This window comes from Rhyacophila brunnea, unplaced genomic scaffold (assembly GCF_057557595.1).
Source record: "Rhyacophila brunnea isolate RB1 unplaced genomic scaffold, BYU_Rbru_1.0 scaffold_12, whole genome shotgun sequence".
NCBI classification, from domain to species: domain Eukaryota; kingdom Metazoa; phylum Arthropoda; class Insecta; order Trichoptera; family Rhyacophilidae; genus Rhyacophila; species Rhyacophila brunnea.
The window spans coordinates 11,058,411-11,075,498 of NW_028232774.1; the positions used below are offsets into that span (position 1 = coordinate 11,058,411).

Sequence of the window (17,088 nt, forward strand, 5' to 3'; positions counted from 1 at the left end):
AAAAATTGGAAAAGAGAAAGCATTTAAAGAAGTAGCTAGGCAGCACAGTTTGCATGAAATGACAAGCGATAATGGTGAACGTCTATGCTTTTTAGCGGCTGCAAATAATTTAATAATTAGTAGTACATGGTTTAAACATAGAAATATCCACAAAGGAACCTGGAAAATACCTGGAAGTAATATATGCAACCAAATAGATCACATTCTTATATCGAAAAGGAGAGCGAAAACAGTGGAGGATGTGCGCGTCTGCAGAGGAGCCAATTGCGATTCTGATCACTTCCTGGTGAGAGCAAAATTAAAACAAAAAATCTCCTTAATACTGAAAAAAAGGCCAGAGAATAACTAAATGGAAAGCTGAAAAATTGAGGGATGAAGAAATTTTGGATAAATACCAGGAATCTATAGAAACAAACTTAAAAATGACTTTAATAACCGATGATGTGAATGTGGACTGGGAAAATACAAAAAATTGTATTATCACGAGTGCCACAGAAATTCTGGGGGAACACAAAGCAAAAATAGATGCAGGATGGTTTGATGATGATTACAGGCAAGCACTCTTTGAAAAAAATGAAGCAAGGAAAAAATGCCTACAAAGGGAAACGCACCAAAATTACGAAACTTATAAAGAAAAGAGAAAAACTGCAACAAAGCTCTGTCGAGAGAAAAAGCGAATGATGCTCAAGAGAATACTCCAAGACATGGAATGTCAAAGAAGAAACAATGATCCCAGAAAATTTTAGAAGACTCTTCGAAATCTAACGAAATCCTATCAACCCAGATTAAACTCCTGTAAGGATAGTGAAGGACAAATGCTGATCGAAAAGGAGGACATTATGGAAAGATGGAAATGCTATTTCACAACACTTTTAAATCAGGCTTATAGTAATGGTCATGAGGAAATGGAAGAAGTATTGTACCACACTGCTGAGCAGTGGCGCACCCAGTGGTGAGAGGGGGGGGGGAAAGGGGCCCTGGCACCCCCCAAACATGAAAATTATCAGAATGATTTTAAACATTGAAACTGAAAGCCAATAAACTCTACCTTTGGGCTTAGACAAATAAAAACACGGCAAAAAAATGATTTGTATTTCTCCAGCATCCTTTTTAGAAAAAAATTTAGATTTTAATTTCTATCACAAAAATTTCGAAAGACTAATGTCAAGTTTTTTTAGAAACCCAATCCCTAACCGAACTGTCAAAAATTCTCGGTGTCCACCCGAATTCTGGAGTGGCGTAGGTCATGGCTGGGGAGGGCTCACAGGGCTCTAGCCTGGAGGCCCGGGCTGTGGGGGGCCCGGCGTGTCGGGTTGACCAGATAAGTGAGATAAACACACATCGTAAATTACTTTGAAATTTTCAATTTTATAATTGTGCATTATATTTTTTGATTATTATGTGTCGATACTCGACAGCTCCATTATTAAGTAGATGTATTAAAAATCGCCAATAATTCATTGTATATCTAAGTACCCTTAATTTGAACTAAAACACAATTTGAAAAACGTTAATGCAGTGTTTCACACTGCCTTTAATCTTGGCGGTAGGTAGGGGGCCCGCAAAATCACCTAGCCTGTGGGCCCGTTTCAGGATGTGGGGACCATGGTGTTGGTACACCGAGTGCAACAGACAAAAGACCGATAAACGAGAAATTAGGCTGTGAAGAAGAATAAGAGCCTATGGGACTAACTTATATTCTCCTCCTTGCCCCCCCCCCTCCAATACTAAATCCTGGGTGCACCACTGCTGCTGAGGAATTTATTGATGAGCTTACTCTGCCTGAAGTAAGAAGAGCATTAAGAACGCTGAAAAACAATGAAGCACCTGAAACCGACAGGATAACAGCCGAGCTGATAAAGAGTGGCGGCTCAACACTGGAAGCAAATATCCACAAGATAATTCTCAATATTTGGGAAAAAGAAATTCTACCTGAGGAATGGAAGATGGGTATAATCGTGCCTATTCTGAAAAAGAGAGACAAAATAATGTGCGATGACTACAGAGAGATCACAGTTCTAAACACAGCTTATAAAGTTTTCTAATCTGTACTGTATAGCAGGTTAATGATCTATGGTGAGGAAATCCTGGGAGAATACCAATGCGGCTTCCGACCAAATAGATCCACCATAGATCACATCCATCTCATAAGGCAAACTATGGAGAAAGCGCACGAATACAACCTTACACTCCACCACCTGTTTATTGATTTTAAACAAGCTTTCGACAGCGTGAATAGGGATAAGATGCTGCAAAGCCTATAAATACTGGGAATTCCTTTAAAACTAGTAAGGCTAATAAAGACCACACTGACGGATACTCAAGCAGTTGTCACTGTGCAAAATGGACAAACTGAAAGATTCAAAATCGAATCAGGTGTGAGACAAGGGGGTGCGCTATCCACTATGGTATTTAACTTTGTGGTGGAATCCATAGCTCGTGAAATCAACATAAGTGGATGGGTAGATAACAGTACAACGCAGATGTGCGCTTATGCTGACGACATAGTAATTACAAGCAGATCCAAACAGAGGATGATCAACCATGGTGGCACTATGAAAATAAAAGCAGAAAACGCTGGGCTGCAAATAAACCAGTCAAAAACTAAATATATGGTCAGCACACGCGATCAGGTACCACTGCAGAATATATACATAGGACAGCATGCATATGAAGGGGTGGACAAGTTCACGTATCTCGTATTCAGCCTAAATACCCAAAATAAGACAGCAGAGGAGATAAAAATCCACCTTATCTCCGGGAATAAATGCTGGCATGCCTGCAAGCGACTGGTGGGGTCGAAAACTCTAGGCCGAAGAAGTAAACTTCTAATTTATAAAACAATTATAAGGCCAGTGGTCACTTATGGCTGTGAGACTTGGTGCTAAACTCAAAACTAGGAAAACAAATTAGCTGTCTTCGAGCGCAAAATACTCCGCAAAATCTTTCAAAATCAAAAACCCACGTTGGAAAATGGGAACTACAGAATAAAAATAACGGGAGAGACCCAGAGGCCGTCCAAGAATGAGATGGGCTGACGCCGTAGAAGTGGACTGCTTCATATAGGAAGACCCGGTAACTGGAGAAGTGTGGCGAGAGACCGGAGTGAGTGGAGAGCGGTTGTGGAGGAGGCCAAATCCCACCCCAGGATGTAGCGCCGTGGAAGAAGAAGAAGAAATTTGATATCCTTGGAGATAATGAAGACAAAGGGGTCCCAAACTCCCTACATGAAAAATGGACGCGCGGGTATGACCAGTAAATAAAAAGGGAGGAATGGCCAACAACAAGAAAAAGGAAAATAAATTAGTGGAATATAACCTCACGCGAAGAAGAAAGAGCAAACCCTATCTCAAGGACTTCAAAGTCAAATTCGAATAATAATTAATTATAAATTAAAAAATATTGTCTATTAATAATTTACCAAACTTTATAATCAACGGTTTTAATCTGCATCCTGGTAACTCTATTTTTGTACATCCTCCACAGTGTTGCCAACCGTACTATAATTATAGTATTTGTACTATAATTTTGGTCCGCGTACTATGTACGATATAAAATAGGTATAGTACGCCCAAAAAACTATAATTTTGAAAAAAACGAGTCGACTGTAAAAAATTGGGAAAATTTTCATTTTCAACAGATGACAACGCGTACTATATTTTATCCCCAAATACTATAATTTTGGAGGCTTTGTACTATAATTCCACTTTCAAAATATGGCAACACTGATCATCCATCGTCCTCCATTATGCGGTATTTTTTCGGCATTTTGGCGAACTGTCAAACATAATATATTTGATAACCCTCAATATTAAATAATAGCATCAATTTACTTGTTTATGTAAACCTATCTTTGAAATGGCAGATTTTAAGTCATTCTTACACACCTGGTGTGCGAAGAATAAGGTGAACCCAGAGTTTGAAGTCCGCGCTACCGGTGAGTATCTAGCTGTCGGAGATTATTGTATTCTATTTTCATATTATAATTAGACGGTAAAAGTACTTTCAATTTAAAAAAAATAATACGATTTTCATGTGCTTTACGCCACGTAGAAACGATATTATTTTGTGCGAGGAAGCAAATCCTCGAATGAAAGAAGGCTCGTCTGCGAATGGGAGATAATGTACGGCATCCTTTTATCTATCGTGCAGGAGGGAATAACGGCCTATCCAACATGAGATTATGTACACCCAGCAGAAAAGAATGTGGACTATTAATGGGGAGCTTATTTTGTTATTCTTTCAATTACAACACTAAGCAATTTCAACAACCCTATTCTATATTATTGTGTTTACTGTTAACGCCTAGTACATACACCTGTCGGCAAACAAGTAAACATTTTACAAAAATTGTTTACATAATATGTTTTTGTGTGTGTAACATGTGCAAATACGCTGACAAACAAATACGTGTGTGTTTATAGTAAGTAGCGATGTGTGGTCTCATGAAATGTGGACTATGCAAATTACATTAAAATTAATAGCAACGTTTGCGCAGGTCTGAACATGAATTGGGTTTCAAACAAATGTATTTGTGTTGCAACAAAAGTTTACAATTAATAATTGTGTAATTTGTTTTTGCGCCCAGATTTATAATGGTCTAAACTTGGTCTTGGTTTAAGACGTTACATAGTACCTGTATGCACAGTGGCGAACTTTTTTTTTTTTTCGACTTATACGAGGTATAAATGAGAACTCTGCCATTCTGGGTAGTGTTGACCTGTGTGTCCCTGATAACTATCTTATAAATAGAGACCATCAGTTGTTTATTCTCCCAAGGTGCAGAACCAACCTGCCACTGGTAATGCCAATTGGGAGGGCGACAACAATGTTCAATGAAATTGCTTCGGGTGTTGATATATTCCACCTATGTGAGAATGAGTTTAGGCGGACGCTGTTTTATAAATTCTCAAAATAGGGTCTGCTTAACTCATCCGGTGTACTTCCTTGTACCTATCTAATTTATCTACTGATCTATCTCTTTTTATGTAATACTGTTATATTTATATATCTTTGTTTCTAAATGTCATGTTGTGAACGTCTTAAACTTATTATTTGTAATGTCCACAATATGTTAAAAAAATAAATAAATTGAATAGCATTTGTAGCACTCGAAAGAATTCTGTTGGCGCGCGAAATATGTCATTGATAAAACCTAATTTTCTATATTGTATTGAGAACTACTTAATGAAATATTACTCGTTTATGGTTTTTGTATATCATTCTAGCAAATCTGTTTTGATGCATATAGGCCTTCCGCTCACGAGAATACTTAAAAAAGACGAGAATGAAACTAAAATTCCAGCCAGTATTTAGCTAATGTATTTTAATGGCGGCTTGCTCACGGCAAGACTGGAATCTCTCAGTTTCAAAACGTTTGCTACTAAACTGAAGAGACGCGACATGCTAGTCTCCCAGTCTCGGTTTCCAGTCTCGAATAAAACAGTGGTGCCAATATCAATCATATTTTCTTACCAAAATTGGTAGCACTGACTTGAAGTGAACATGCAAGAACAAGTCAAGACATCAAAAGTTAAAGATGGGCAACCGATTTTTAATTAAAAATTTGTGACATAAGTTATAAGTGTATAATTAAGCCGCGTTGCCACGATCCAAGTACACTCGGACCAAGTGCCATCCAAGCGCACTCGTACGAGACAGCTTCATACAAATTACTCCTATCCAAGCTACTCGGACCGCGTCCTACTCATCCAAGCCAGCTTGGATAGGAGTAATTAGTATGAAGATGTCTCGTACGAATGCGCTCGGTCCAAGTCAACTTGGATCGTGTCAACGCGGCTTTACAGGCTGCCAGAATATTCCTATAAAGTTATCACGGAAAAAAGCTTAGAATGAAGTAAGAAAGACAATGGGTTTGACAGTTTGAAGATATGAGATTATTATTGCAAGTGGGTTTCAGTGGCGCCGTGTGCGGAGCATCAGTCATTGGCCAGTTTATGAGTTCCATCAGCAACCGGTTCATCGGATTTTAGTTTCTCCATGAGCGAAAGGCCTTAATGTGACTGGTAGCTTAAGGCTATTAAATATATCAAAAAAGCTCTATCTCCATAAAAAAGCTACTACTTACCAACTTACATTTTCATTGTTTTTAGGTCCGAAACATCGGCAAAGATTCCTCTGTGAGGTTCGCGTGAGCTCACATTCGTACGTTGGTGTGGGTAATTCCACTACGAAGAAAGAGGCCCAAACCAATTCAGCAAGGGATTTTGTCAGCTTCCTCGTTAGATCAGGTCATGTGGCAGCCAATGATGTCCCTGAATTGGGAATGGTAGCTGGGACACCGTCGAATAATGCTCCAGCAGAAGGAAATTCAAACAATTTTTCTCAGCCCCAAAGGCCTGTGTTTCAGGTTTGTACGTCTTCATGCAATTCATTAATTCAGTGCTTCGCAACCATTTACTGTATTCAAATTCCGGTGGCATACTTATATGATCGATTGTAAGCAGATATTATATACTTTTTTTTAAAGATTTTTCCTAAAATAATCATGATTTAGCAAAATAATGCTTGCATATAATTAAAGTGCCCGTCTCTGAATATTTGAAATATTTGAGGCGCCGAGCGCCAAAGGAGCTCAAGCACCATTTAACAAAAGTGGTACAAAATGGCCGACAAGTTTTCAGTGAATTTATTTTTTTAATTTTAAACTTGAATGTTGAAATGGACAATTATTTTTTAAGCAAAGCAAATTTAAAAAAAATCAAAGTATTATTTGCAATAATATTTAATGAAAAATATCTATCGGATTCCAAAAAAAATGGTGTTTGAGCCTCTTTGGCATATAGAAAAATGAAAAAAGGTGGCACTTGATACTTTTTTTTGTTGCATAAGCTTCTGTGGCATAAACATTTTCAAATTCAAATAAGTGCATTAATTAAAAAAAAATAAATCATTTAAAAAAATGTTTTAATGTAAGGGTTTGGATAGCAATAAAAAAACATTTTGATATAAAAAAAATTATTATGCCAAATAAACACTGAAAAAATGGTCAAATTTGTTATGATTGTTACATGAGTTTGTTTAAAATACGTTTTTTAAATACGTTTTTGCCATTACAGCAATGATTTCAAAGCCTTTGGATTGTTTTTTTTTGTAATAACCGTCTATATAACCAATATTATTAATAATACTTAATTAAATCATTACTCCAAACTGGCCAAAATAACAAAAGCATTATTCAAATTTAACACCATCATTTTTTCTTAAGGATTCGGGTGATTTTTTAAATACTTTTTTTAGTATATATCAATCGTAATTGGATATAAAACAAGATGAAATTAGAAATAAGAGTTATTTTCCTTCGTGGAAGTAAACGTTTAGTGGACATAATTGCTAAAATGACGTTAATAACCATATTTCAAAAGTAATCTAAAATATTTTAAACAACATCGTATGTGAAAGAAAAACGGATAAAACATGCTAAATTTACCGCGATTTTCTTCGTTTACAGGTTTAACACACATCGAAGCTATTTTTCTAATTCTTTTTGAGCTCATTTTTAGTTTTTATCACTGTTGAGAACGTATATTCAATAAGACAAATCTGACAGCTGTTTTGGTCTCGCGCTCTCCATAGTATAATGGCGGATAAGCCTCTGTGGCGTGCCGACATAACGACCAAAACAATTATGCCACAGAAAATAAATCTCCATTGTAAAATATCTATAATTATTTGAGCGATAAGACTTTGTGGCATGATACATATCGATTTATAGAAAAAACCTACATTCAAATGTCAAAAATCGTAAAGTTGGCGCTTGAGCTCCTTTGGCACTCGGCGCCTCATTTATGTTTTTCAATGTGTGTTTGACACATTGCAGTTGGTTGAATGGTAACCATAACAAGGCCCATATATGCTCTGTTTAGGAGTGAAAATGGTTATTTATTTTGCTTCAAGTTTTCAAACAATGTTTTACTTACTACATTTTAATTTTGAAATATTTATGTTGACTGCTGTTTGGCCGACAACCCTATCTTCAGAACAATACCTAACTAAAGTTAAATATCAAACAGCAAAATTTAATTTTTAGATCGAATGTTGAGCTAGAACGGGGGTGGGGAAACAGATTAGTTTCGTCCTTTGTATATGCCAGTGGTGTAGCTTATTATTTAATAATAGACAGAATGGAAGAAATAGGGGCAATCAAATTGGTGTAGCTAGAGTAATACGATGAGTGTCATGGATGGGTCCTCAGTCAGCGACAAGTTGCGATGGAAAAATTCATACAGTTCCCCAATGGTTTTTAGTTAAGGCTATACTTCAGCTGAGGCATAGTCTAAAACGATCGTGACTACGCGAAGCGCAGATTGTGAAAACGACGCGTGACGAACAAAATATGATTTGTCATAAAAATTCAACATGCGTCCAATTAATGTTATGTTTATTGTTATTTAAGTAATAATAATAATATATTCATTGACATGTTTTGTTTTTCGAGTAAATACGTAACGTTTTTAGTCATCTTTACACGATTTAAGAATTAATTAATTCCTCCGACGCCATCACAAAACAAATTGAAGTGCTCACAGGTCGACTATCGCTCTCCAACTGGCAACGCATGCGAAATTACGTCCCACCTATTGCTGAAAACTATTTGCCGTTTCACTGAAGTATGCTCTTAAGTCAGTTTACAGCAAACTACAATACAAGGTTAATTACACATGTCAAAACTGACCAGAAAATTATGACCACTAATTAGCAGACTGCTATTTTTGTTCAATTCTATTATTTTTTATAAATCCATGTATGTTGTATTTTTCTGGTTAGATACATTGTTTTGTTATGCATTCATTTAGGCGGGCATGGGTCCCAACGAGATGGGCGAAGCGTATCGCGCTTGGGGCGGCAACAACTCGGAGGGCCCGTCAGGTGAGGGCGGTCAGCACTTCACCTACATGGACCGGATACAGCAGGCCAAGCGGGTGGAGGAGGCCGAAGACCTGGACGTGAATGCAGCCATTCACGGCAACTGGACTATCGAGAGCGCCAAGTCCAAGCTTCACCAGTTCATGCAGAGCAACAAGCTCAACGCAGATTATTCTTACAAGGCCGTCGGACCCGATCACACACGGTTTGATTTTGTTTCGATATTCACTTACCGCCTCGGCTCTTGTGGCTGATTATTTTGCTGTCGATGATTATTTCTTCAAGAAATTAACAGTTTAGCCTATCATAGAATAATGAACTTTATGACTGATAAATAAATTATGAAATTGAATAATTTATTTATTAGAATTTGAATATTGTACCTATATGAACAGAAAGGCAGACAAAATACTTTTGAGTCTAAAATAATTCAGCTTAAACATTTTTTGTTACAAGCAAATATATTGTCTTCAATTTAATATGATATTTTTGCTGCATTTTTTATTTATTCACATATTTTGCCAATACGATACGTTACATTACCCACATAAGCGGTCTCACATGGACAGACTGGATGTAACTGCAACTCATCAAAACACATGCTACTTAATCCACTAATGTACACAGAATTGACTATATTGAAAAATGTTTTGCGCTGGCAACTAAATCAGTAGCGACTCGGCATGCCTGTCGTTTTCGACTGAAGTTGATGCTGATTCCATCTGTCTAATGCGTCGCATGGAAATGGTGGTCGATCGTCACGTTATCTTTAATTAACAGTTTCATCCAAAGAATTTGGACTATAAATAGGAGTGTTATACATTATGAGATATTAAAGCGTATGAAGTATGGTTATGTTAGTAAACTCCACTAATATTAAAATCGCTCAGTTGCTATTCCGATTTTCTTACATACGCCATGGTGACCATTTTTTATGTTCATTGTGATTACTTACTGGAGTGTTTTTAACGGTTATAAACGGTTTTTCACAAATTTTACATAATTTTTCAATTAAATAATAATGCCGAAGCGTAGTATTATTGGCTGCTTATCTACTCATCGTGACAGATTTATATGCCCTGTAAATTGACAAATAAATGTCATAGCAGTAATGTGAAGCTCCTCCAAATAACCAGCAGTACAAAGTCACTCGTAGCTACCCTAATCAGTGGTCCTTTTTTTGCTTCAAATTCATACATTTAACCTCGCATCTCTATAGAAGGAGATTTTCGACATCTTTGGTATTACCCAATATTTCTACTTTTGTCTTGTTTGGCAAAATCACTGGTTTTCTCTCTGATGACATTTTTTTCAATGTGCCAATTTGAGTGTTTGATAATTGTGTCGATATTGACATTGTGAAAAAGTCATGTACAAGATTGGGATACCAATTTGATTAATTTTTCTGAGTTCAGATTAAATTGCGTTGATTCTCTGTGTGCGGATTACATAAGGCACACGCAAACTCGACACGACAGCAACATGTCGATGTGATTTTGTTGACAATCAGAAAACACAATATGTAACTTAAGTAACCTACGCACACAGTATTAATACAATATTGTTGGTTGGAAAAAACATCTATTGGTGCGTGCCACGTAGTTGGTAGCTCTCAGCATACATCTCACTGAAGGTGTAATTCAAATAGTCACCACCAGACCACACAGAACCTATACTATTCATGGCATGTAAGTTACTGTTAGTTCATGCGGCTACCGCCATGTTGCATTGGCGCGGGAGTATAGGCAACTTAATTGACATTTCTGAGTTGGGACTATGTCTGTGTTGAGTCGAATGTCTGTGTTCAGGGTTCACATTTGGTAATGATTCTTGTTTTACTGTATATTGATCATAATGTCATATTTTCAAATACATAATTTTGAAATAGGTAAGTCCTATTTCAGAAAATATTCATATTAGAGAAAATCAATAAAAAAAAGTTGATTTAAGTGGGAGTTGACATAACGCCTTTTCACTGCTCTATCTTCCGAGCTGCTGACCTGACTATGATTCATGTAAAATAAATCTCATTATATGCGCTCTGAAGTTTTACATTGTTCGCTGGATTCGCCATATTTCAATTTTTTTGGATGAGATTGCAGAAACATTAGTTCAAAATTATAATTATATTTGAAGTATCCGTAGCATATTTATTTTAAATGTGGGTTTTGTGAAATCGTACTACGCAAAATACATCTTTACTTTCACTAATATTTGTTGAATATTTTATCAAAAATGACTTTTTTAAATGTGTTACAACAAAGTTATTTTTGTGCAGAAAGTTGGAGTACAGAAGCTGAATATTTTTAAATGACTCAAAGTGTGTTTTGTTTATCTTTCCAACAGCGGGTAGTAAATGAATCTTGTAATGGATGCCGGATTGTCACCGTCATTACACTTGTAAGTACAATGAAGATAAATTAAAACATAACACTAACAAATCATTGATTTTAGCCTTTTTCGTCGGATCTTTAGTATTTCAGGCTTCATGTACATGTACTCATGGCCCCCACATCCTGAAGCGAGCCAGGCCAGAATATTTGGCGGGCCCCATTACCTAAGGTTAAAGGAAGTGGGACGCATTTTTAATACGTACATCTACTACTAACATGAAGTAGTCGAGTATCGATAAACAATACTCAAAAATTGCATCGCACAATGACATTTTTAAATCTTAATATATTTCAAGCAAAATTGGGTCGCAGGTGACTTTTTACTATTAGAGCAAATTTGTGATATGTGTTATTTCATGTACTTGGTCGACCCGCTATGCCGGGCATATATTTTTATATATAAAGGTTTAAAAGAATACTATTTTATGTAATAAAAATACTTTATGCAGTCATCAAATGTTTAAAATAAATATAAAGGATAATAAGGCTTCAAAATTATGTAAATAGATTATCTACAACGTTTAAGGAATGTCCAGGATCATGCTTTGAAAATAGCATTAAAGCTCCATTTTGACGTACGCTGAGCATGTGGGCCGTTAAATAAATTCCCAGAATGTAAGGAAATATTTATAATATGAAAAAACTATATTTTCTATGTCAACTGATCGTTGCATTATCTGCCAAAATCTTAAAAACCATACTTTTTATAACATTTTGTATAATTTGTCACATCATAATGACAATATACGGCCGGAATATTTCTAATAATGAATGTAAGCTTTGAAAAATAGAATATTAATGTCATAATTTGAAGGCATTGACGTTTGAAAGCCAAAATCATGTATGACACTTGTATGAAATCACTTGAAAGGCCAACAACTATAACTTGAGGTTTGGAGAACTAATATCTCGCAATATTCGCATCGCAACACTTATGCCATCGCACCTAGTTGTCGCTTTGTAGTTCATAACTTTGACACCCGGACAATACATACCTACGGATAAGACAATAAATTAAGTCCCATTGTGGGTACATAGAGTTAATGCAATATTTTTCTCTTTACAATAAATGTAAATTAAATATGATTTTGAAAAATATCCAGGAGTTTCTGCGCTGAGATGAGTCTTTACATCAAGCAATTGGGTAGAACAATTACCGGCAGGGAGACAGCATCTAACAAGCAGACGGCGTCCAAGTTCTGCGCGCTCTCTCTCGTGAGGCAACTCTTTCACTTGGGCATCATCGAGCCGTTCAGCGGCACCCTCAAGAAGGAGAAGACGGGAGACCAGATGAAACCGTATCCCGTCGCCATCAGCCCTGAGCTTGACAACGAGCTGCAAGATACGTTGCAAGGTTAATATCAACAACATACCAAATGAAGGGTACACGGCAAAAACAGGCTCATCGACAACATAATAATTTTACAGGAGAGCAAAAAGAAGAATGAAATCGTTATTGGTTGGAAAATGGGTTTAATATTGATTAAAAGAATTTACGTGTTGATTTCTCATGTATTTTGAAATATAATAAAAGTGAAAAGAAGTAATAAAGGCCATTTCCTACGTTTTTCTGCAGTTTTATAAACTATGGTTGATTTTTGCCTTGACTACACATTCTTCATTCATTTATGAAGCAAGGAAATCGTTTTTGGTAGTTTAAGGCCTTTTGCTCACAGAGGAACCAAAATCCGACGAACGGGTTGCTGATGGAACTCATAAACCGGCCAATGACTGATGCTTCGCACACGGCGCTACTGAAATCCACTTGCAATAATAATCTCATAACCTCAAACTGTCAAATCCGTCTTTCCTACTTCATTCTAAGCTTTTTTTCTGTAATATCTTCATGAGAATATTCTGGCAGTCTGTAATTATACAGGGAGGAGTATTTCTCAACTTCTGCCACAAATTTTTAATTAAAAATCGGTGTGCCCATCTTTAACTTTTGACGTCTTGACTCATTATTGCTTGTTCAGTTCAGTTCAGTTCAGTGCTACCAATTTTGATAATAAAATATGATTTTTCATCGAATCTACTGATACTAGCACCACTGTTTTATGGTAGACTGGAAACTGAAGTAGCAAACGTCTTCAAACTGAGAGATGCCAGTCTTGCTGTGAGCAAGCCGCCATTGAAATACATTAGCTAGATAATGGCTGGAATCTTAGTTTCAGTCTCATCTTTTTTGAGTATTCTCGTGAGCGGAAGGCCTTAATGATACCATTCTTGAGCACTCTCACTGTCGAACAAATTGTCATCTCAAAAATGAAATAAATGCAATGAGCCTAGTTTTGCCTTGTACCTACCCTTCAAATGTATTCTGCTTATCGGAAAGCTGTGTTTATAAAAGTATTGTCAAGTGTCTTGCAAACCTGGTAAATCCAAAAATAATAAAAAAAAACAATAATAAACGTTAAATGAAAATGAAACAAAAGGTACGAACTTTATATAAGATGACGATTAATGATATTTATGACCTTTGCAAATTTTTCTATTGCATGTCCGCCTTGTTATCGAATGCGCATAGCTAACGGTAATAATAATTAGTACCATTATTATCTGTTTGTGTCGTCTACGCTAGTACTTCTCAAACTAGGGGGCGTGGAGCTTCTGCCAGGGAGCGGTGAAATATTTTGAAAAAAACAAAAATCATAAGGTGGTTATCACTGGACGATACCTGATACAAATCACTCAAAATCTCGAGGTCGAATTTTTACACGATCTCATTTTTTTCCCGATATGGATAAGAATTGTAGAACTTAGTAATGAACTATGCCTTCATGACAAAGGTCAGATTTTCCTTCCCACTTTAGACATGAAAAATGGATGTGTTTTGCTTCATATTTGGCGGATTAGTAATTGAATTGAATCTTTCTCTTCAGAGAAAAGATGTCGGCGGCTCTCGTGGTGCAGTGGGTAAGACGCTGGCCTTCCACCCGAGAGTTCTGGGTTCGATTCCAGGTCATGACAAAAACATTTATGTGTTTTTCTCAAAGTCTGGGTGTTTGTGATGGTTCAAAATTACTAACAACCACCTTGTACGAAAAAGCAAGGACATGGTTATTAATAATTCTAAAAAAAAAAACATTTTAATTCTGAATATCAAACGAAGACGAAATGAAAAAAGAACTTTCTTCATGGTATTAATCAAGGATGCACTGACATGTTTTCATGCTAGATTGAGAGTGTCTTACCACCAATGAAATATCACTCTCTACTTTGATTAAAAGTGACTTGATTACATCGTCAAATCACAACAATTTTTCAACATATTATATTTCCCAAACTTAAATGAATACCAAAAGTACAATTGCATAAGAACAGTTGCTAAATCCTTAAAATTTGATCATATTACGTGGGCAGCTCAAGAAGAATTGGTTGATATTAGATCAGATAATTCCCTTAAAGTCGAATTTACTGAAAGAAATCTTGCAGAATTTTGGATAAGGTGACAGCAAGAATATCTGTCAATCACAAAAGCAGCATTGTTAATCATATTTCCTTATGCGACAACATACCTACCTATGCGAAACTGCATTTTCATCATTACTGGTAATAAAAAACAAACAGGTCGTGTCTTTCAACGTAGACTTTGGAGCAAACCCTGCGAATTAGCATTTCAAACATTGTACCGGATATTGATTTATTACGTAAAAATATGCAATCACCCCCCTCTCATTAAATTGTTTTTGTAGGCTGTAGCTGTAATAGATTTGAACCTAATTTTTTTCAATTTTTGCTTTTATTTTTAATAAAAATGTACTTAATGTTAAATAAAGTACTGTTGGTCACCAAAGACTAAAATTGTCGGTGAGGGGAGCCTTGGATTTATTTTTCTGATTTAGGGGGCCGTGGTATGAAAAAGTTTGAGAAACACTGGTCTTCGCCGTCTTGTTTTCTAGACTTGTCATAACATTTGGAGCACACATGGGATACCTCAGATGGTTGAACCAATTCGTGTGTTTCACTGACACAGGGCTTGCATATTGTAGAATGCCGAAAGGAGAGAAATCAATCCATAGAAGAGGCTGTTCGACAACCACGATCCTCAGTTATCAGGTCATGACGATGGACCCGAAATCCCCCATAATACACTTGTATTCAATAAATATAAATTTTTTGACCAAGCGAGATCAGATGTTTATTTATCTATTTATATTTGTTAAGAAAATCAAGTTACTATTTGCAAAATGTATAGTGAAAAAAACGTAGTTTGAAAATTCTTGTCTTTAATGTTTTCATGCCTGTAAGATTATGCATTTTTCTGGGTTAATTTTTTTAGTTTGTGTTAATGAGATCATGTGTATGTGTTGTGTTCAGCTCTGGGTGCAGAGGTTGTGGAAGTGAATGCGTCCTCGCAGGAACCCCAAACTATCATCCAGCCGGCGGCGGTCAGGCAGATGTTGAACGTCAAGCCGGAGCCAGCCGGAGTTGTCCCGTGGTCCCCTCCCGCCCCCAACTGGAATCCCTGGATGAATTGCAACATTGATGAAGGACCGTTGGCCAATGCTACGCTGGAGGATTTGAGTGAGCAGCTGATGCAGGAGTACAGGGATAAGATGCAAAATAGCACCCTCTTGGCGGTAAGAATACGTCTTGCATTTTTGTATCATCGTTTCTGTCGTCTTTCAGATTTATATCAATTATGGTTAATTTGTCAAAATTAGTGGAAATTGCAATAAATAAATTTTATGAATTTTAGCAAATATTTCGATTTACAGTGTTCGTATTAATGTGGTTTTACTGTATTGCTTATTTCAAAAATTTGGGCCATAGGTGCTGTAACTTTCATCCCGCTTTATTATTGACTACCTATTAATACTATTGAATGATCCTAATTATCGGGTAAATGAAAAGCAACATGACCATGACATGTGATATTATTGATTTATAGGAGAGTATCAGTGAACGTGAGCAGTTACCGGTATTCAAGATGCGATCGCAGATCATGGAGACCATGAACGACAACCCTGTCACCATTATCAGAGGAAACACTGGCTGCGGAAAGACAACACAGGTATATTACCGACCCAATGTACTCTTCATATCCATGTATACTTCTTTAAAAACACAATCTATTAATTATACTGTAAGTGATGTGTAAATATCTTAACTCGCACCCCCCCCTAAAAAAATTATATTGTAATCTCAGTAATATAAGAAAACATGATAAAATCCCCCAAATGGCCTGCGTATCCTCAAGTAAAAGGCGCCTTTTATGCTGACACTTGTTGCTCTATGGCGTTTTTACTTCATTGTTCTACTATGTTGCAGAACAAGTGTTGTGAATATTGATTTTTCATTACTGCTAACAGTTTTTTTTATATGTTGTGAGCCATAAAGATGACTGTCATAATGATTATACAGTCAAATGCAATGTTTACATTATTATAACCATGAGAGTGCTAATTTGTTTTACTAAAGTTTGAATACTCCGTGTCTATGTCAGGTGTGCCAGTTCATCTTGGATGACTACATAGCGAGTGGTCAGGGGGCCTGGTGCAACATCTGTGTGACGCAGCCCAGGAGGATCTCCGCTGTGTCCGTGGCCGAGAGGGTAGCCAACGAGAGATGCGAGGACCTCGGCCAGACTATTGGGTTGGCAACTTTACTCCTATACAACAAGTTTACAGTAGATCCTCATTACTACTGATCATTACTTTTAATGGAGCTCGATTAACACATGTCATAATACGAATAGAGATACTCCTCAACTTTTAAAGAAATGATCAAAATACATTATAATGATAAAAATATTTATAAAATATGATGTACTATAGTAGAACAACTTAACCTTGAAATTGCGCGG

The 17,088-nt window shown here is 36.5% G+C and overlaps 1 protein-coding gene across 2 annotated transcripts in view; it reads left to right on the top strand.

The window, feature by feature from the left end:
* The first annotated feature begins 3,721 nt into the window (after nucleotides 1-3,721).
* mle (dosage compensation regulator mle) overlaps nucleotides 3,722-17,088 on the top strand; it is a 28,924-nt gene continuing 15,557 nt past the window's right edge. The window contains exons 1-7 of one of the 2 annotated variants that reach the window (XM_085960780.1): nucleotides 3,722-3,937; nucleotides 6,114-6,370; nucleotides 8,817-9,091; nucleotides 12,383-12,633; nucleotides 15,600-15,862; nucleotides 16,174-16,296; nucleotides 16,729-16,877. In XM_085960780.1, the coding sequence (XP_085816906.1) occupies nucleotides 3,859-3,937; nucleotides 6,114-6,370; nucleotides 8,817-9,091; nucleotides 12,383-12,633; nucleotides 15,600-15,862; nucleotides 16,174-16,296; nucleotides 16,729-16,877 (1,397 nt within the window). In that variant the 5' untranslated portion in view covers nucleotides 3,722-3,858. Of the gene's footprint in view, nucleotides 3,938-6,113; nucleotides 6,371-8,816; nucleotides 9,092-11,113; nucleotides 11,287-12,382; nucleotides 12,634-15,599; nucleotides 15,863-16,173; nucleotides 16,297-16,728; nucleotides 16,878-17,088 lie in introns of those variants that run through there. The other variant, XM_085960781.1, reaches the window with a different exon arrangement.